Source organism: Pseudophryne corroboree, chromosome 6, assembly GCF_028390025.1.
Source record: "Pseudophryne corroboree isolate aPseCor3 chromosome 6, aPseCor3.hap2, whole genome shotgun sequence".
Lineage (NCBI taxonomy): Eukaryota > Metazoa > Chordata > Amphibia > Anura > Myobatrachidae > Pseudophryne > Pseudophryne corroboree.
The window spans coordinates 662,020,876-662,044,200 of record NC_086449.1 but is presented as its reverse complement, the minus strand read 5'-3'; the positions used below and the strand labels follow the sequence as shown (position 1 = coordinate 662,044,200).

At 45.9% G+C, this 23,325-nt stretch overlaps 1 protein-coding gene across 1 annotated transcript in view; it reads right to left on the bottom strand.

The window, feature by feature from the left end:
* Positions 1-23,325, bottom strand: part of LOC134934645 (electrogenic sodium bicarbonate cotransporter 1-like) — a 365,846-nt gene that overhangs the window by 101,374 nt on the left and 241,147 nt on the right. Inside the window, exons 11-12 of the mRNA XM_063930029.1 lie at positions 19,330-19,512; positions 11,041-11,154 (exon numbers count right to left, since the gene is read on the bottom strand). Coding sequence (XP_063786099.1) covers positions 11,041-11,154; positions 19,330-19,512 — 297 coding nt within the window. The remainder of the gene's footprint in view (positions 1-11,040; positions 11,155-19,329; positions 19,513-23,325) is intronic.

Genomic DNA, 23,325 nt, shown 5'->3' with positions numbered 1-23,325 from the left:
GTTTGTAAATCCAGTCATCAGGACACAGAGACATGTGAGTTCACTGCTGTGCTGTTTTATTCCATCACCAACTCCAGGCACACTGCACACTGGACCACCCACTTCCCAGCATCCCCCTGATCCCAGGGACCATCACTGAAGATTCAGGCTTACACAGATTAGTAAGGGAGTGTCTACAAATATTAAGCATTCTAATACACTAACATCACATCCTCTTTTCTTTAAAGATAAGCCCTGAATGCTTCAATGCAACAATTAACAACGTCATATTAAGTACGTCATCTAACATGTTTCAATGAGTCTCTCAGGTCTGCGTATTTCCCTTTTGGGTCTTTCATACACAGTCTGTGTTTCATCGATCATGTTGGAGCTTTCTAGAATCGTGGTTTGTTCACCATTATCAGGATCATCATACATGTCAGTTGAATGGTATTCTTCAGTCATGTTGTCTTCATTATGGTTAGGTTGAGATCTTAAATCCAACCGATTTCTTCTTACTTCCGTTCCACGCTCTGTACGTATAGTATAAGATCTTGGTGCTACTTGTGCTTGAAATCTAGTTATTTCTGCAGATCTACACATAGTCACTGCCTTGTCTAGTGTTAGGTCTTGCTCTCTCAGCAGTCTCTCTCTGAGTCCATTGTCAGGTATTCCACAGATAATACGATCTCTAATCGGTGAATGCTTTAAATCACCAAACTCACAGGTTTTACTGAGTGATTACAGCTCTGTAACATACTGATCAAATCCATCTACAGACTTCTGATCACATGTGAAAAACTTATATCTTTCATATGTCACATTTTTCCTAGGCACAAAGTAATCTTCAAACTTTTGCATTATAGAAGATAGCACCATATTCTGCCCCTCAGCAAACTGAAAACTATTATAAATGTCCTGCACATCCTCTCCTATCACATGGAGGAAAATGGATGCCTTAGTTTTGTCAGCCTCTGTATCAGCTCCACATGCAGCAAGATATATATTAAACCTTTGCTTAAATCTTTTCCAGTTTTCAGACAAATTACCAGACATCAGCATGCCGGTTGGAGGAGCTAGTTTATCCATGGTTACTCACTGTTTGAAGAAAAGAGCACACGGCAGGCTTTGCAGACACTGAGTATCACAGCCTTACAGACTGCTGCAGGATTCTTTCACACTCTGAGAGCACTAGCGGTCCAAGTTAAACTTCCTCTGACACCATGTTTTGTTCATATGTTTGTAAATCCAGTCATAAGGACACAGAGACATGCGAGTTCACTGCTGTGCTGTTTTATTCCACCACCAACTCCAGGCACACTGCACACTGGACCACCCACTTCCCAGCATCCCCCTGATCTCAGGGACCATCACTGAAGATTCAGGCTTACACATATTAGTAAGGGAGTGTCTACAAATATTAAGCATTCTAATACACTGGGATTACATTATTAACCTCAATAACATTCATTTCCAGTCTATTCTGAACACCTCACACCTCATAATATTGTTTTTAGGCCTAAAAGTTGCACCCAGGTAGCTGTATGACTAAGCTAAGCGACACAAGTGTGCGGCACAAATACCTGGCCCATCTAGGAGTGGCACTACAACGGCAGACAGGATGGCACTTAAAAAAACCTAGTCCCCAAACAGCACATCATGCAAAGAAGATAAAGAGGTGCAATACAGTAGCTGTATAACTAATCTAAGCGACACAAGTGTGCGGAACAAACACCTGGCCCATCTAGGAATGGCACTGCAGTGGCAGACAGGATGGCACTTGAAAAAAAACTAGTCCCCAAACAGCACATCATGCAAAGAAGATAAAGAGGTGCAATAAAGTAGCTGTATAACTAATCTAAGCGACACAAGTGTGCGGAACAAACACCTGGCCCATCTAGGAATGGCACTGCAGTGGCAGACAGGATGGCACTTAAAAAAACCTAGTCCCCAAACAGCACATCATGCAAAGAAGATAAAGAGGTGCAATAAAGTAGCTGTATAACTAATCTAAGCGACACAAGTGTGCGGAACAAACACCTGGCCCATCTAGGAATGGCACTGCAGTGGCAGACAGGATGGCACTTGAAAAAAAACTAGTCCCCAAACAGCACATCATGCAAAAAAGTAAAAGAGGTGCAATGAGGTAGCTAAGCGACACAAGTGTGTGGCACAAACACCTGGCCCACCTAGGAGTGGCACTGCAGTCCCACTGCACTAATGGCGGACGCACGTCTAAAACCAAGATAGCTGTCAAGGCCTCAGTTATCTGCTTTGCAACAGGATGACTGCTGTCATATTTCATCTTCCTTGCAAAGGACTGTTGGACAGTCATTTGCTTAGTTGAAGTAGTACAAGTGGTCTTCCGACTTCCCCTCTGGGATGACGATCGACTCCCAGCAGCAACAACAGCAGCAGCAGCAGCAACAGCAATAGGAGGAAGTGGTTCTTGATCTTTCCCTATTTTATCCTCCAAATTCTCCATTTTTGTTCTGGGATTACATAACAAAATGCAGTACAGGAGAGCATACATCTACACCACACAGGGCAAACCCTGTAAAAATTATGTGGATTAATATTAATAACCCCTTTATTTGGTGTAAATAATATACAGCACAGGACAGCACCACTGAACTTATATGGCAGCACCACTGGACTGGATTTATACAGCAGTCCCACTGGACTTATATGGCAGTATCACTGGACATATTCAGCAGTATCACTAGACTTATACGCCAGTACCACTGGACTGGATTTATACTGCAGTATCTCTTGACTTATACGGCAGTATCACTGGACATATATGGCAGAATCATTGGATTTATACAGCAGTACCACTGGACTGAATTTATACGGCAGTATCACTGGACTTATACGGTAGTACCACTAGGCATATACGGAAGCATCACTGGACATATACGGCAGTACCCCTGGACTGGATTTATATGGCAGTATCACTGGACTTATACGGCAGTACCACTGGACTGGATTTATGTGGCAGTTTCACTGGACATATACGGCAGTATCACTGGTCTTATATGGCAGTACCACTGGACTGGATTTATACGACAGTACCACTGGACTTATATGGCAGTACCACTGGACTGGATTTATATGGCAGTACCACTGGACTGGATTTATATAGCAGTACCACTGGACATATATACGGTAGTGATGAGCGGGTTCGGTTCCTCGGAAACCGAACCCCCCCAAACTTCACCCATTTTACACGGGTCCATGGCATACTCGGATTCTCCCTTATGGCTCGGTTAACCTGAGCGCGCCCGAACGTCATCATCCCGCGGTCGGATTCTCGCGAGATTCGAATTCTATATAAGGAGCCGCGCGTCGCCGCCATTTTCACTCGTGCATTGGAAATGTTAGGGAGAGGACGTGGCTGGCGTCCTCTCCATTTATTAATGTTGCTGCAAATATTTGTGCTTATTGCTTAATTGTGGGGACTGGGGAGCAGCTGTATTATATAGGAGGAGTACAGTGCAGAGTTTTGCTGACAGTGACCACCAGTATATATAGCAGTATGGTACGGAAGGCCACTGCTCTACCTACCTCTGTGTCATCAAGTATACTATCCATCTAGATTCTATACCTGTGGTGCATTTTAGTTTTGCAGTTTGCTGACAGTGACCACCAGTATATATAGCAGTACGGTACGGAAGGCCACTGCTCTACCTACCTCTGTGTCGTCAAGTATACTATCCATCTAGATTCTATACCTGTGGTGCAGTTTAGTTTTGCAGTTTGCTGACAGTGACCACCAGTATATATAGCAGTACGGTACGGAAGGCCACTGCTCTACCTACCTCTGTGTCGTCAAGTATACTATCCATCTAGATTCTATACCTGTGGTGCATTTTAGTTTTGCAGTTTGCTGACAGTGACCACCAATATATATATCAGTACGGTACGGAAGGCCACTGCTCTACCTACCTCTGTGTCGTCAAGTATACTATCCATCTAGATTCTATACCTGTGGTGCATTTTAGTTTTGCAGTTTGCTGACAGTGACCACCAGTATATATAGCAGTACGGTACGGAAGGCCACTGCTCTACCTACCTCTGTGTCGTCAAGTATACTATCCATCTAGATTCTATACCTGTGGTGCATTTTAGTTTTGCAGTTTGCTGACAGTGACCACCAGTATATATAGCAGTACGGTACGGAAGGCCACTGCTCTACCTACCTCTGTGTCGTCAAGTATACTATCCATCCATACCTGTGGTGCATTTCAGTTGTGCGCAGTATATATAGTAGTAGGCCATTGCTATAGATACTGGCATATAATTCCACACATTAAAAAATGGAGAACAAAAATGTGGAGGTTAAAATAGGGAAAGAGCAAGATCCACTTCCACCTCGTGCTGAAGCTGCTGCCACTAGTCATGGCCGAGACGATGAAAAGCCATCAACGTCGTCTGCCAAGGCCGATGCCCAATGTCATAGTAGAGAGCATGTAAAATCCAAAAAACAAAAGTTCAGTAAAATGACCCAAAAATCAAAATTGAAAGCGTCTGATGAGAAACATAAACTTGCCAATATGCCATTTACGACACAGAGTGGCAAGGAACGGCTGAGGCCCTGGCCTATGTTCATGGCTAGTGGTTCAGCTTCACATGAGGATGGAAGCACTCATCCTCTCGCTAGAAAAATGAAAAGACTTAAGCTGGCAAAAGCACAGCAAAGAACTGTGCGTTCTTCTAAATCACAAATCCCCAAGGAGAGTCCAATTGTGTCGGTTGCGATGCCTGACCTTCCCAACACTGGATGGGAAGAGCTTGCGCCTTCCACCATTTGCACGCCCCTGCAAGTGCTGGAAGGAGCACCCGCAGTCCAGTTCCTGATAGTCAAATTGAAGATGTCACTGTTGAAGTACACCAGGATGAGGATATGGGTGTTGCTGGCGCTGGGGAGGAAATTGACAAGGAGGATTCTGATGTTGAGGTGGTTTGTTTAAGTCAGGCACCTGGGGAGACACCTGTTGTCCGTGGGACGAATATGGCCATTGACATGCCTGGTCAAAATACAAAAAAAAAATCACCTCTTCGGTGTGGAATTATATCAACACAAATGCGGACAACAGGTGTCAAGCCGTGTGTTGCCTTTGTCAAGCTGTAATAAGTAGGGGTAAGGACGTTAACCACCTCGGAACATCCTCCCTTATACGTCACCTGGACCGCATTCATCAGAAGTCAGTGACAAGTTCAAAAACTTTGGATGACAGCAGAAGCAGTCCACTGACCACTAAATCCCTTCCTCTTGTAACCAAGCTCCTGCAAACCACACCACCAACTCCCTCAGTGTCAATTTCCACCTTACACAGGAAAGCCAATAGTCCTGCAGGCCATGTCACTGGCAAGTCTGACGAGTCCTCTCCTGCCTGGGATTCCTCTGATGCATCCTTGAGTGTAATGCCTACTGCTGCTGGCGCTGCTGTTGTTGCTGCTGGGAGTCGATCGTCATCCCAGAGGGGAAGTCGGAAGACCACTTGTACTACTTCCAGTAAGCAATTGACTGTCCAACAGTCCTTTGCGAGGCAGATGAAATATCACAGCAGTCATCCTGCTGAAAAGCGGATATCTCAGGTCTTGTCAGCCTGGGTGGTGAGAAACGTGTGTCCGGTATCCACCGTTAATTCACAGGCAACTAGAGACTTGATTGAGGTACTGTGTCCCCGGTACCAAATACCATCTAGGTTCCATTTCTCTAGGCAGGCGATACCGAAAATGTACACAGACCTCAGAAAAAGAGTCACCAGTGTCCTAAAAAATGCAGTTGTACCCAATGTCCACTTAACCACGGACATGTGGACAAGTGGAGCAGGGCAGACTCAGGACTATATGACTGTGACAGCCCACTGGGTAGATGTATTGCCTCCCGCAGCAAGAACAGCAGCGGCGGCACCAGTAGCAGCATCTCGCAAACGCCAACTCGTTACTAGGCAGGCTACGCTTTGTATCACCGCTTTCCATAAGAGGCACACAGCTGACAACCTCTTACGGAAACTGAGGAACATCATCGCAGAATGGCTTACCCCAATTGGACTCTCCTGGGGATTTGTGACATCGGACAACGCCACCAATATTGTGTGTGCATTACATCTGGGCAAATTCCAGCACGTCCCATGTTTTGCACATTTGGTGGTGCAGAATTATTTAAAAAATGACAGGGGCGTGCAAGAGATGCTGTCGGTGGCCCGAAGAATTGCGGGCCACTTTCGGCATTCAGCCACCGCGTGCCGAAGACTGGAGAACCAGCAAACAGTCCTGAACCTGCCATCATCTGAAGCAAGAGGTGGTAACGAGGTGGAATTCAACCCTCTATATGCTTCAGAGGATGGAGGAGCAGCAAAAGGCCATTCAAGCCTATACATCTGCCCACGATATAGGCAAAGGAGGGGGAATGCACCTGACTCAAGCGCAGTGGAGAATGATTTCAACGTTGTGCAAGGTTCTGCAACCCTTTGAACTTGCCACACGTGAAGTCAGTTCAGACACTGCCAGCCCGAGTCAGGTCATTCCCCTCATCAGGCTTTAGCAGAAGAAGCTGGAGACATTGAAGGGGGAGCTAAAACAGAGCGATTCCGCTAGGCATGTGGGACTTGTGGATGGAGCCCTTAACTCGCTTAACCAGGATTCACGGGTGGTCAATCTGTTGAAATCAGAGCACTACATTTTGGCCACCGTGCTTGATCCTAGATTTAAAACCTACGTTGTATATCTCTTTCCAGCAGACACAAGTCTGCAGAGGTTCAAAGACCTGCTGGTGAGAAAATTGTCAAGTCAAGCGGAATGTGACCCGTCAACAGCTCCTCCTTCACATTCTCCCGCAACTGGGGGTGCGAGGAAAAGGCTAAGAATTCCGAGCCCACCCGCTGGCGGTGATGCAGAGCAGTCTGGAGCGAGTGCTGACATCTGGTCCGGACTGAAGGACCTGCCAACGATTACTGACATGTTGTCTACTGTCACTGCATATGATTCTGTCACCGTTGAAAGAATGGTGGAGGATTATATGAGTGACCGCATCCAAGTACCAAGTAGGCACGTCAGACAGTCCGTACGTATACTGGCAGGAAAAAGAGGCAATTTGGAGGCCCTTGCACAAACTGGCTTTATTCTACCTAAGTTGCCCTCCCTCCAGTGTGTACTCCGAAAGAGTGTTTAGTGCAGCCGCTCACCTTGTCAGCAATCGGCGTACGAGGTTACTTCCAGAAAATGTGGAGAAGATGATGTTCATAAAAATGAATTATAATCAATTCCTCCGTGGAGACATTCACCAGCAATTGCCTCCAGAAAGTACACAGGGATCTGAGATGGTGGATTCCAGTGGGGACGAATTAATAATCTGTGAGGAGGGGGATGTACACAGTGAAAGGGGTGAGGAATTGGAGGATGATGATGAGGTGGACATCTTGCCTCTGTAGAGCTAGTTTGTGCAAGGAGAGATTGATTGCTTCTTTTTTGGTGGGGGCCCAAACCAACCAGTCATTTCAGTCACAGTCGTGTGGCAGACCCTGTCGCTGAAATGATGGGTTCGTTAAAGTGTGCATGTCCTGTTTATACAACATAAGGGTGGGTGGGAGGGCCCAAGGACAATTCCATCTTGTACCTCATTTTTCTTTCATTTTTCTTTGCATCATGTGCTGTTTGGGGACTATTTTTTTAAGTGCCATCCTGTCTGACACTGCAGTGCCACTCCTAGATGGGCCAGGTGTTTGTGTCGGCCACTTGTGTCCCTTAGCTTAGTCACACAGCGACCTTGGTGCGCCTCTTTTTTTCTTTGCATCATGTGCTGTTTGGGGACTATTTTTTTGAAGTGCCATCCTGTCTGACACTGCAGTGCCACTACTAGATGGACCAGGTGTTTGTGTCGGCCACTTGTGTCGCTTAGCTTAGTCACACAGCGACCTTGGTGCGCCTCTTTTTTTCTTTGCATCATGTGCTGTTTGGGGACTATTTTTTTGAAGTGCCATCCTGTCTGACACTGCAGTGCCACTCCTAGATGGGCCAGGTGTTTGTGTCGGCCACTTGTGTCGCTTAGCTTAGCCATCCAGCGACCTAGGTGCAAATTTTAGGACTAAAAATAATATTGTGAGGTGTTCAGAATAGACTGAAAATGAGTGTACATTATGGTTATTGAGGTTAATAATACTATGGGATCAAAATGACCCCCAAATTCTATGATTTAAGCTGTTTTTGAGGGTTTTTTGTAAAAATACACCCGAATCCAAAACACACCCGAATCCGACAAAAAATTTTCAGGGAGGTTTTGGCAAAACGCGTCCGAATCCAAAACACGGCCGTGGAACCGAATCCAAAACCAAAACACAAAGCCCGAAAAATTTCTGGTGCACATCTCTAATATACGGCAGTATCACTGGACATATACGGCAGTACCACTGGACTAGATTTATACGGCAGTATCACTGGACTTATATGGCAGTACCACTGGACTGGATTTATATGACAGTACCACTGGACTGGATTTATATGGCAGTACCACTGGACATATATACGGCAGTATCACTGGACATATACGGCAGTACCAATGGACTGGATTTATATGGCAGTATCACTGGACTTATATGGCAGTACCACTGGACATATATGGCACTATCACTGGATTTATATGGCAGTACCACTGGACTGGATTTATACGGCAGTATCACTGGAATTATACGGCAGTACCACTGGACTGGATTTATTCGGCAGTATCACTGGACATATACGGCATTATCACTGGACTAATATAGCAGTACCACTGGACTGAATTTATACGACAGTACCACTGGACTTATATGGCAGTACTACTGGACTGGATTTATATGGCAGTACCACTGGACTGGATTTATATGGCAGTACCACTGGACTGGATTTATATGGCAGTACCACTGGACATATATATATACGGCGGTATCACTGGACATATACGGCAGGACCACTGGACTGGATTTATACGACAGTACCACTGGACTTATATGGCAGTACCACTGGACTGGATTTATATGGCAGTATCACTGGACATATAAATGGCAGTATCACTGGACATATACGGCAGTACCACTGGACTGGATTTATACGGCAGTATCACTGGAATTATACGGCAGTACCACTGTACATATACGACAGTATCACTGGATTTATACGGCAGTACTACTGGACTAGATTTATACGGCAGTATCACTGGACTTATAACGGCAGTACCACTGGACATATATGGCAGTATCACTGGACATATATGGCAGTACCACTGGACTGGATTTATACGGCAGTACCACTGGACTGGATTTATATGCAGTACCACTGGACATATACAGCAGTATCACTGGACTTATACAGCAGTTCCACTGGACATATACAGCAGTTTTACTGGACATATATGGGAGTACCACTGGACTGGATTTATACGGCAATACCACTGGACTTATACGGCAGTACCACTAGACTGGATTTATACGGCAGTACCACTGGACTGGATTTATATTGCTGTACCACTGGACATATACAGCAGTACCACTGGACTGTATTTATACAGTATCACTGGACTTATACGCAGTACCACTGGACTGGATTTATACGACCGTACCACTGGACTGGATTTATATGGCAGTACCACTGGACATATACGGCAGTATCACTGGACATATACAGCAATACCACTGGACTGGATTTATACGGCAGTATCACTGGACATATACAGCAGTATCACTGGACTGGATTTATACGGCAGTACCACTGGACTTATACGGCAGTACCACTGGACTGGATTTATATGGCAGTATCACTGGACTTAAATGGCAGTACCACTGGACATATACGGTAGTATCACTGGACATATACGACAGTACCACTGGACTGGATTTATATGGCAGTGCCACCGAACTTATACGGCAGTACCACTGGACTGGATTTATACGGCAGTACCACTGGACATATACGGAAGTTCCACTGGACATATACGGCAGTATCAATGGACATATATAGGGCATTACCACTGGACTGGATTTATACGGCTGTACCGCTGGACATATACGGCAGTATCACTGGATTTATATGGCACTACCACTGGACTGGATTTATACGGCAGTATTACTGGACTTATACCGCAGTACCACTGGACATATATGGCAGTACCACTGAACTGGATTTATATGGCAGCATCACTGGACTTATACGGCAATACCAGTGGACATATACGGCAGTATCTGTGGACATATACGGCAGTATCACTGGACATATACGGCAGTACCACTGGACTTGATTTATACAGCAGTATCACTGGACTTATACAGCAGTACTACTGGGCTGGATTTATACGGCAGTATCACTGGACTGATACGGCAGTACCACTGGAGATATACCGCAGTATCACTGGACTTATACAGGAATACCACTGGACTTATACAACAGCACAGGGACACCACCACTGGACTGATGAAGCACAACATAGCACCACTGGACTGGACTTATACAGCAGCACTGGACATATGGCAGCAGAGGACACCACCACTGTGACTGGACTGATGCAGCACAAGACACCACCACTGGACTGATGCAGCACAACACAGAACCACTGGACTGGATTTATACAGCAGCACTGGACATATGACAACAGAGGAGACCACCACTGTGACTTGACTGATGCAGCACAAGACAGCACTGGAATGACACACATAAGACATAGAAGGTCACCACACCATTTTCCCGCACAGACAGACACTGAGGAGAGAGACATGTCCTCTCGCTACACTCTCCAGGACTGGAGTGAAAATGGCGGCGACGCGCGGCTCCTTATATGGAATCCAAAACCCGCGAGAATCTGACAGCGGGATGATTACATTTTGCCTCGTTCTGGTTTCCGAGTCTTGCGGGAAGTCCTGAGCCGGGCTCGGATCCGGGCTCGTGACGTGAGGTTCGGGGGGTTCGGTTCTCAGAGAACCGAACCCGCTCATCTCTACTTTTAACACATTAGCTGAACTGTTTATATACCATATTAGAAAGATAAAGATCTGACCAGAAACAAAGACTCTAATCATGATCTCTTACCTTGAATTCATTTGGAACTATGAGTTTGGGAGTTTGAAGTCCACAGATCACATCCAAAGCACAGAAAACAATGATTGTCATTATCACTGAAAAATCACCAGTCAACCTTCTTATCTGTGCAAAAAGATGCAGAAATCGCAAATAGTTATTTATCAACTGAAATGTCAAAATATTGGACTAAGAATTGAAAATTATATTTTACAACTACATAAGAATTAGCATTTCAACCATGTCGGGATCCCAGTGCTGGGCTTCTCCTCTCTACAGTCTTTGTCGTAGTAGTGACTGTAGACATCCAGACTGCATCCATTTCAAAGAGTGACACTCAGACATCTTACTAGTTGTAAACAGGATATTAAGTCCACAGGGGTATTAGACACTTAAGGCAGCCATGGTAAATCTCTAATAGTGGCCTTGTGTGGGTGACACCAAATCAGCTATAGGTGGAGCCAACACAAAGTAGACAGGGTCAGCACACTATTATCTCTAGCCACATCGATGACAGGCAACATGCACCCACAGCGATACAATAGTCATAATAGCGAATGCATGCACTGCTAGGTGGAGTAGATACTAGTATGCAATATTAGCAAACATCTAGGTAGAGTGGAGTGCATGCACTGGCTGGGGCTCAGCTAAGAGGGGAGTGGAGGGTGCACCAGCCAGGGGATCCAGCCCCGATGGTGAACTAAGTTAGTTGCAGCTGGATCCTACTCTAAAGAACCAGCAGTTACTTGGATGCTAAGTACTCCCTCCCCTCCCGGAGTCCCTGACATCTCCTATCCTCAACATGTATCCATCACTCTATCCCAATATTTTGGGGCCATGGGAGATAATAAAGGGGCGCCACGGCCCCAAAACGTTGGGATAGAGTGATGTATTAAATACACTTTTTGTGTATATACTCCTGATGCAGTCCAGGCTTGATATGCCATAAGGACGAAACGCGTTGAGGAACAGAGACCGAACTGTATCTACTACACATCAGATAAGCTATTTTTACATTATTTTGATGTACGGGTATTTGCTTTGTTTTTTAACAATTAAAGTACCATAAGGTTCTGGAGCTGAAGGGAGAAATCTATCCAGTTCGGGAATTCCCTTTTTGAGAGCGTGCGATTTAATTAAGTGGTTAACTCCACTCATGATGGTACTTGCATTTTTCTAAGGGTGTTATTGAACTGTTATTGAACTGGTGGAGGTTTTCATTTGAAGGATCCTAATATACTGCACTAGTAGGCGCTGTTTTCACCTTCTTTCTAGATCCATCGAAACAGACCAACTGAACACCGGTCACCTGGATTACGGCTGCCACCCTGTCAGAGGGAGTGTGGATTGGAGACAGAGAAATTGGACATTACCACTGTCTCTGGACTAAGACTCTCTTTATTTTCACTCATTTGGTGTAGCGCTAAGTACCACCTTTTCACCGATATATATATATATATATATATAAAAATAATACGGTTACAGATAGTGGCGAGCTTCACACCAGCTCACACAAACAAAGCAAACCAAGCTAACTAGCTTGAAAACTCAGCAACAGCTGAATTATACTACTGAACCAAGAAATAACGCAGTACTTAACTAAGAACAAAGCAGTACTGACCAAGTAACCACTGCAGGATAACGAAGCGCTGGGCGGGCGCCCAGCATCCTCTACGGACTACGAGAAAAGGATTTACTGGTAGGTAATTAAAATCCTATTTTCTCTTACGTCCTAGAGGATGCTGGGGTTCACATTAGTACCATGGGAATGTACCAAAGCTCCCGTAACGGGAGAGCGTGGAGGCTCCTGCAGAACTGATTGACCAAACCTTAGGTCCTCAGAGGCCAAAGTATCGAACCTGTAGAACTTAGCAAACATGTTCGACCCAGACCAAGTAGCCGCTCGGCAAAGCTGTAAAGCCGAGACACCATGGGCAGCCGCCCAGGAAGAACCCACCTTACAAGTAGAGTGGGCCTTAACAGATTTTGGACACGGCAATCCTGCCGTAGAATATGCATGCTGGATAGTGAACCTGATCCAGCGAGAGATCGTCTGCTTAGAAGCAGGACACCCAATTTTCATGGGATCATACAGGACAAACAGAGGACGAGCAGTTTGCTTCACATAAATTTTCAGAGCCCTTACAACATCCAAGGACTTTGATGGAATTGAGGAGTCAGTAGCAACTGGCACCACAATAGGTTGGTTGATATGAAAAGCTGACATAACCTTTGGAAGGAATTGCTGACGTGTCCGGAGCTCAGCTCTATCTTCACGGAAGATCAAGAAGGGACTTTCATAAGACAAAGCCCCCAACTCCGATACACGTCTAGCAGAAGCAAAGGCCAACAAAGTTACAGCCTTCCACGTGAGAAACTTGACCTGAACCTCCTGTAGAGGCTCAAACCAATCCGATTGGAGGAACTGCAACACCAGGATCCCAGGGTGCCGTAGGCGGCACAAAGAGAGGCTGGATGTGCAGAACCCCTTTCAAAAAAGTCTGAACCTCAGGGAGGGAAGCCATTTGTGTCTGGAAGAAAATGGAAAAGGCTGAAATCTGGACCTTTATGGATCCCATACGCAGGCCCATATCCACACCTGCTTTCAGGAAGAGGAGAAACCGTCCCAGTTGAAACTCCACCGTAGGAAACCTCTTGGATTCACAGCAAGACACATACTTTTTCCAAATGCGATGGTAATGTTTTGACATAACTCCTTTCCTAGCCTGTATCAGGGTAGGAATAACCTTGTTCGGAATGCCCTTCTGAGCTAATATCTGTCATTCAACCTCCATGCCGTCAAACGTAGCCATGGTAAGTCTTGATAAGTGAACGGCTCCTGTTGCAGAAGGTACTCCCGAAGAGGAAGAGGCCTCGGATCTTCCAGCAGGAGATCCAGAAGATCCGCATACCAAACCCTTCTTGGCCAGTCCAGAGCAATGAGGATTGCCTGAACTCTTGTTCTCTTTATGATTTTTAGAACCCTTGGAATGAGTGGAAGTGGAGAAAACACATACACTGACTGGAACACCCACGGAGTCACCAGGGCGTCCACTGCCATGGCTTGCGGGTCTCTTGACCTTGAACAATACCTCCAAAGCTTCTTGTTGAGACGTGAGGCCATCATGTCTATTTGAGGTACACCCCAAAGATTTGTCACCTCCGTGAACACCTCCGGATGGAGGCCCCACTCTCCTGGATGGAGATTGTGTCTGCTGAGGAAGTCCGCTTCCCAGTTGTCCACTTCCGGAATGAAGATTGCTGACAGCGCCAGTGCGTGCCTTTCTACCCAGAGGAAGATCCTTTTTAACTCTGACATTGCAGCTCTGCTCTTCATTCCGCGCTGTCGGTTTATGTAGGCCACCGTCATTACATTGGGGGTAATTCCAAGTTGATCGCAGCAGGAATTTTATTAGCAGTTGGGCAAAACCATGTGCACTGCAGGTGGGGCAGATTTAACATGTGCAGAGAGAGTTAGATTTGGGTGGGGTGTATTCAAACTGAAATCTAAATTGCAGTGTAAAAATAAAGCAGCCAGTATTTACCCTGCACAGAAACAAAATAACCCACCCAAATCTAACTCTCTCTGCACGTGTTATATCTGTCCCCCCTGCAGTGCACATGGTTTTGCCCAATTGCTAACAAACTTGCTGCTGCGATCAACTCAGAATTACCCCCATTGTCCGACTGTACTTGAATGGCACGATCTCGCAGAAGATGTGCCGCTTGGAGAAGACCGTTGTACACGGCTCTTAGTTCCAGAATGTTTATTGGAAGACTGGATTCCAGACTTGACCACCTTCCTAGGAAGGTTTCCCTTGAGTGACTGCGCCCCAACCCTGGAGACTTGCCCCCGTGGTTAGAAGGATCCAGTCCTGAATCCCAAACCTGCGGCCCTCCAGAATGTTAGACATTTGCAGCCACCAGAGGAGTGAAATCCATGCTTTCGGCGACATACGTATCCTCAGGTGCATATGCAGATGAGACCCCGACCACTTTTCTAGGAGATCCAGTTGGAAGGATCGAGCATGAAATCTTCCGTACTGTAGAGCCTCGTAGGAGGCAACATCTTCCCCAGAAGTCGAATGCACTGATGAACCGATAACGGGCTGACTTCTGGACATCCCAGACCATTGTTTGAATCACCAATGCTTTTTCCTCGGGTAGAAACACCCTCTGCACTTCCATGTCGAGGATCATCCCCAGGAAAGACAGTCTCCTTGTCAGCTCCAAATGTGACTTCGGAAGGTTCAGGATCCAACCATGTTCCCTGAGCAGACAAGTCGTGAGAGCAATGGACCAAAACAAGGTCTCCCTGGTCGACGCCTTTATCAGCAGATCGTCCAGATATGGAATTATGTTCACTCCCTGTCTGCGGACGAGAACCATCATCTCTGCCATCACCTTGGTGAACACCCTCGGTGCCGTGGAGAGACCGAACGGCAGTGCCTGAAACTGATAGTGACTGTCTAACAATGCAAACCTGAGATAAGCCTGGTTTGGCGGCCAAATATGAATGTGGAGGCACGCGTCCTTGATATCTAGGGATACCAGAAACTCCACCTCCTATGGACCTGAGATCATCGCTCTCAGAGACTCCATTTTGAACTTGAACTCCCTCAGATAAAGGTATAACGATTTCAAGTTCAAAATCGGTCTGACCGAACCATCCGGATTTGGTACCACGAAAAGGTTCGAACAGTAACTCTTGTTTTGCATATGCGGTGAAACTGTAACGATGACCGCTGACCTTTCCAATTTTTTCAATGGCTTCCTGTAGGACAGCCCTGTCTGTCAATAACGCTGGCAAGCCCGATTTGAAGAATCGGTGAGGCGGGAGTTCTTGAAACTCCAGTCTGTACCCCTGGGACACAATATCCTGTACCAAGGGGCCAGGACGGATGACACCCAGATGTGGCTGAAATGTCTGAGCCTCGCACCCACCAGACCATCCTCCAGGCTGTGCGGTCCACCGTCAGGCTGAGGATTTTGAGGAACCAGAAGCAGGCTTCTGATCCTGGGAGCCTGCAGGTGCAGGCTTTTTGGATTTTGCACGCCCACCTCTAAAGAAAGTGGTAGGGGGCTTGGACTTTTTTGTCTTAGCGGTCCAAAGGGACAGCCATGCGGATGAAGAAAAGGGTTTCTTCATAGAAGGTGTAGCTGAGGGAAGAAAGGGTGACTTACCCGCGGTTGCCGTGGAAATCCACGCATCCAACGCTTCCCCAAACAGAGCCTGACCTGTGAGTGGTAAGTTCTCCACACTTCTCCTGGATTCCGCATCCCCCGACCATTGGCGCAGCCAGAGTACCCTGTGGGCTGAGACAGACATGGAAGATATCCGTGCATTCAGCATAACCAGGTCCTTCATGGATTCCACCATGAACCCCGCAGAATCCTGTATGTTACGTAAAAACAGTTCAATGTCACTTCTATCCATTGTATCTAAGTCTTCTAGTTACGTGCATGACCACTTTACTATAGCTTTTGAGATCCATGCACAGGCAATAGTAGGCCTTAATGCCACCCCTGAAGCAGTTTATATGGATTTGAGCATAGTGTCAATCTTACGATCAGCCGGTTCCTTTAACGCGGTAGATCCAGGGACAGGTAAAACCACCTTTTTTGACAGTCTGGAGACAGAGGCGTCAACTATGGGTGTGTTTTCCCATCTTTTTCTATCCTCCTCAGGGAAGGGAAAAGCAACCAGAACCCTCTTGGGGATCTGGAAGTTTTTCTCCGGGGCTTCCCAGGACTTTTCAAATAAAGCATTTAATTATTTAGACGCAGGGAAGGTTAGCAAGGCTTTCTTATTATCTGTGAAGTAAGCCTCCTCAACCTGCTCAGGTGTTGTGTCAGAAATGTTTAATACATCTCTAATGGCCTCAATCATGAGCTGCACCCCCTTAGCCAGGGATGACACCCCCCTTAGCACATCCCCATCACTGTCAGCCATGTCAGAGTCAGTATCCGTTTCATCTTGCATAATCTGGGCAAGTGCACGTTTCTGTGGGTATATGCTAGGGTATTTTGAAGGAATAGGAACAGAACCTGACCAAACTTCCATAGACTTCTTTAAAAGTTTCAGTCTCAGTCTGAGCTACCCTAGTAGAGATCTGAGAGATCATTCCCTTAATAGAGGTCAACCACTCAGGCTCAGTAATAGGGATCTGAGACATTACATTCCTGTGTACATGGAATGTATTCCTCTGGAGAAGAAATGTCCTCTGCAGCATAAGGCACAGAGTCCCCAGACATGGCTATGTGAGAAAACAAGCACCCACACACACACACACAGGAAAATGTCAGACACAGTTTCCCTCCCAAGTATGCCACAGAGAAACACAGAGTTTGGAGCCAGCACACACAGCGCTACCCTAGGTAGATATAATACAACTACCTGGCGCTGACTGTGTACCTTAATAGACACAGTAATTTCACAGCCTCCCCCCCTTCTACAACCCCCTGTTACCGCACAGGATAGGTGGAGTTGCGTAGAGGGACAGCTCTCCCTGTCAGCGTCTCTGTACTGGATGTGCAGGCAGGGAAATGGCGCTGAACGCTGCTGGGTCCGCTCTGAGGAGAAGCTCCGCCCCTTTAACATGGCGCTGCTTCCCGCTCTTCACATCTTTATACTGGCCTGAGGAATTATGTTGGCAGCGTTACCGAGGTCCCTGACAGCCTTGGTGACCATTGTAGGGTATAGGCGCTGGCTCAGGGCGCCTCTCATAGCGCCGCACTGTGTACCGCTGAGCCTCCGGAGCGCAGTTAGTACTGCGCTCCCACCCTGTTGCCGCCATCTTCACACCGGCTCCCCACTTGCTGTGGGGGCCGGTGACTCACTCGCCACCGGAATCTTCTGGCTCTGTTAGGGGGTGGCGGCATGCTGCGGGAGTGAGCGGTCACCTGGGGCGGCTAACGATCATCACCCTCAGGAGCTCAGTGTCCTGTCAGCGGAGATAGTGGCCATTAACCTCTCAGGGTTGGACACTACTCCCCCCCTAAGTCCCACGAAGCAGGGTGGCTGTTGCCAGCAGCCTCCCTGTGCCTAACTTTAATAAAAACAACAAAACTAGAAAAACTCCTATGGAGCTCCCATAGCTGTGTCCGGATCCTCCGAGCACATTTCTAAACTGAGTCTGGTAGGAGGGGCATAGAGGGAGGAGCCATCCAACACTGTTAAACTCTTAAAGTGCCAGTGGCTCCTAGTGGACCCGTCTATACCCCATGGTACTAATGTGGACCCCAGCATCCTCTAGGACGTAAGAGAAATAAATATACTATTAGGTGATTATAGTCATTGAGCTGTCTAAATGCTCCCGGCATGGGATACAGTGTAACATACAGCAAAAGATGTGTATATAGTCACTGAGACTCCTGGCATGGGTCTCCCCATTATATATTACATAACGTTTGGGCAGTATGGATGGTGTAATGGTTAGCATAACTGCCTCACAGCACTGAGGTCATGGGTTCAATTACCATGATGGCCCGAATTGTGTGGAGTTTGTATAGTCTCCCCGTGCTTGCATGAGTTTGCACCAGGACAGGCCAAGCTTTGATGTGAGGTCACTGCATGAAAATGGGAGGAGCCAGGAACAAAAGTAGGAGGTATGAGTAGAATGGGGAGGAGTCATTATTTATTCTTAACACTCCTCCCCCCCCCCCCCCAAAAAAAAGTTAATAATTAATAAATAATAGTCTAGATCCGCCTATGGTGGGACGCAACATTCTGATAACGGGGGTCATTCCGAGTTGTTCGCTCGGTAAATTTCTTCGCATCGCAGCGATTTTCCGCTTAGTGCGCATGCGCAATGTTCGCACTGCGACTGCGCCAAGTAAATTTGCTATGCAGTTAGGAATTTTACTCACGGCTTTTTCTTCGTTCTGGTGATCGTAATGTGATTGACAGGAAGTGGGTGTTTCTGGGCGGAAACAGGCCGTTTTATGGGCGTGTGGGGAAAAAACGCTACCGTTTCTGGGAAAAACGCGGGAGTGGCTGGAGAAACAGAGGAGTGTCTGGACGAACGCTGGGTGTGTTTGTGACGTCAAACCAGGAACGACAAGCACTGAACTGATCGCACTGGCAGAGTAAGTCTCGAGCTACTCAGAAACTGCACAGAGATGTCTTTTCGCAATATTGCGAATCTTTCGTTCGCAATTTTAAGAAGCTAAGATTCACTCCCAGTAGGCGGCGGCTTAGCGTGTGTAAAGCTGCTAAAAGCAGCTTGCGAGCGAACAACTCGGAATGAGGGCCAATATACAATGTGCAGTGTAAATTAAATGCAATACTGTATTACTTACTGATGCAGATAAATATCTGCTGGTCTGGAAGCCTTTTAGCAACATTGTAGAGACAAATGTACCGAAAAAGAGTATTACGGACATAAGGAAAATATCAGGCACATAGTTGCAGTCGTTTCCCTGTAGATGTCCCCCCAGTTCCATGCACTGATTTTGTGTCCAATTGAAATACTCTTGTGGATTCTGTGGGGGAAAAACAAGTATTGTTCACTGGCACAAACCTATATTAGAATAAAAAGCTGCCTCCTGATAGTACTGCAACGCCACAAAAACATTCAAATTATAAAGAAGAGGGGTGTTAAATTATAAAGATAGAAAAGTTTGGCACTCAGGATGATGTGGTCAATACCTGGGTGCCATTCTTCAACTGCATATAAAGCAACGTTTGTATGTGCATACTAATAAAAAGTCTCTAAGCGGTCTTCAATGTCGGCTTATTTATGCAAAATATACTGAATTTATCAAAACCGGCTATTATGCTCCAGACCTGAAGGACCTACACACACACACACACACACACACACACACACACACACACACACATACACACACACACACACACACACACACACACACACACACACACACACACACACACACACACACACACACACACACACATATTATATGTATACATATAAAGTATGTATACACACACATATATATATATATATATATACACACACACACACACACACACACACACACCTATTATATATCTATATATCTATATCTATATATCTATATCTATATATATATATATATATATATAAAAAAGAGAGGATTCCCAATTGCGCTCAGGAGTAATACCAGAAGCACCTCTAGATGAACCCTCTGTTAGCAAGGGTTCAGAATCAACACCAATAATACAAATCAGAGGGCACTAAAGATTATAGGATATTCCTAAAATTCACCATCCATTTAAAAAGATACTTTAAAAAATTGGCTTAAAAATGTATTCACAAGGTCAATAAAACCAATGAATTTCATAATGACACAAAATCATAACAATTTCTCAAATATACACTTCTCAGACTGACAATCAGTTTGGGTATAATCCCTTGTTGTTGTAAATTCAGCGTGCACCAATTAGGTGGATCAGATGAAGAACCCATCGCGTTTTGTCCCTTAGGACTTTATCAGGGGTACTAGATCGACATATGTCTGAGTAATAAAAGCTCTAGACAAAATCTTTAATGGATAAAAGGTCTGAGAAGTGTATATTTGAGAAATTGATATGATTCTGTATCATTATGAAATTAATTGGTTGTATTGATCTTGTGAATAAATTTTTAAGCCAATGTTTTAAAGTATCTTTTTAAATGGATGGTGAATTTTAGGAATATCCTATAATCTTTAGCGCCCTCTGATTTGTATTATGATATATATATATACACACTCACACACACACACACACACACACACACACACACACACACACACACACACACACACACATCACATGTAATGGACATGGAAGGTGGCCCTTCTCCAATCTCCCAAAAGCAGCTGCACTCTATGCACCTATGGTAGCTACACCCTTGTATATAACACATGTAACTGTGACAGGTAAGATGGCCCCTCTCAGCTCTGGGTGCCATAGCAGCTACACTTCCTGCACCTGTGGTAGCTACACTCTTGTATATAACACATGTAACTGTGACAGGTAAGATGGCCCCTCTCAGCTCTTGGTGCCATAGCAGCTACACTTCCTGCACCTGTGGTAGCTACACCCTTGTATATAACACATGTAACGGTGACAGGGAAGGTGGGCCCTCTCAGCTCTGGGTGCCATAGCAGCTACACTTCCTGCATCTGTGGTAGCTACGCCCTTGCATATACACATACACCAATTAGCGCCCCTATTTTTTATAATTTGAACCACCATGGAATTTCATATACATTTTCATACATATTTGCAAATCAATAAATGCTGTGATTTATTCACATTAATGCTAAGTAAGTATTTGGGTTTTATCAGTGCACTAGGTCCCGTGAGAGTCTTCTAGCCATTGGAGTTTCTACCATGGGTGCAATGCGTGCAGTGCACAAGGGCACCTGGGTCCAGGGGGTCCCACACCGCACACACTGCACTCATGCTGTGTTTATATTTACCTTTCCGGAGTCCCGCGACAGGTGTAGCAGCCTCTGCAAAAATCTGTCCCAAAATGGCTGCCGTGCATGCGCAGTAAGAAATTAGTCTGCGGACCATGGCAGGCACCATGTTTCTGGAGACTTGAGCATGTGCAGTAGACTTTGGCTTATTGCCGGAGCCTACGTCGCCGTGGAGAGGAGGGGGCCCACCCAGAGTCTGCCCACGGACCCCTCCTCTCTTGAAATGCCCCTGCTTCTAGCGTTGGGCATCTTTTTTGCAGAAAATTCAGCTTAGTTGTCTTAGGACGCATGAGTAGACTTCGCTTGATTAATTTGATATGCAACACTTGTATATCTGTGTGCGACTGATTCTATGAATCTGTGGGGGTCATTCTGACCTGAAAGCTCGCTGCAGTTCTTCGCAGCGCAGCGTTCAGGTCAGAACTGCAGAGTGCCAGCGCATGGCTGACAGCCGACGGCTGTCGTTGCCTAGCAATCGCCTCTGCCTGATTGACAGGCAGAGGCAGTCGCTGGGCGGGAGGGGGCGGCACGGCGGCATTTGGCCGTCATTTTGTGGGCGTGGTCCGGCCAACGCAGGTGTCACACACAGCCGCTGCGAGTCGGGCAGCGACGAGTAGCTCCCGGCCAGCACGCAAAAGCTGCGCTGGCCGGGAGCTACTCCTGAAGTACAAAAGAATCGCCGCTGTGCGATGCTTTTGTACTTCAGCGACGGGGCAGGGACTGACATGCGGGGCGGGCTAGCCCTGTGCTGGGCATCCCCCCGCATGTCTGTGTTCCTGATCGTAGCTGTGCTATATTTAGCACAGCTACGATCAACTCGGAATGACCTCTGTATACAAAGAGCTACAATGTAGGAGCTGCAGCTTTTTTCAATACAAGTACCATTGTGTACCGTATACAGTCACACACAATATACAAGTGTCATAAATGAATCAGCACAGTCTCCTCCTGCATTCTAGATGCATTGCTTTGTGACCAAGGCACATTTACAGCAAAATAAAGACAACCAACGTTAGAAGAGTTGCGCAGGACCTGGCAGCTCAGTTACGCCAGGCATTTCGTGATACATGGGTGTATTGAGGCCAGATATATGAGGACATATCTGTATACTCATTTTTTTTTAAATTGTGTAATTTTTATTGTAAATTTTACATGAACAAACAAACAAACAAACAAACAAATGCACAGTCTGGTATGAAGCATGTAGCTCGGTAAAACTTAAACTTGTATCACTGTTAACACAAGAGTATATCTGGTCATTTAAGTGAACATCGCAACGTACACATTATCAAAGTGATGGCGTTGAAATAACAAGAAGTAATTATATAGCACCAATTACAAAGGGAAATAGAATGTGAAAGCAGAATACAATTATGTCCAAAACAGAAACGGTGCATAACATAGAAAATATAAAGCATAAGTGAATAACACGGTCTGGTGAAAATACAGAATACAAAATGGGCTCCATTACCAAATCACACACAGCTCACTTTCTACCCCGTGGACCCCGCCCCAAAAACCGATGTATTTCATCTGTCCCATTTACCATAGTAGTGTGACATCGCACCTCTAGATCTAAACTTCAATCACTCGTGCCCAGGGACATCATTGACTAAAGCTATCCAGTGAGACATATTGGGTGAAAGCCACTTCCTTGCTATTAATACCTTAGCCATAGTGGTTAAACACATAACATATCGGTATAGGACCAATGAGTGTGTCTCTTCAACATCTAACCCAACTATGCACAGTTTAGGGTCCAGCATTGGCAGGGATGGTTCTGTAAGAATAATATCACCCTAAACTACGCTCCAAAAGGTTAGTACCCTTGAACAGGACCACAAGAGATGCCAGAAATCAGCCCCCTCCACACCACACTTT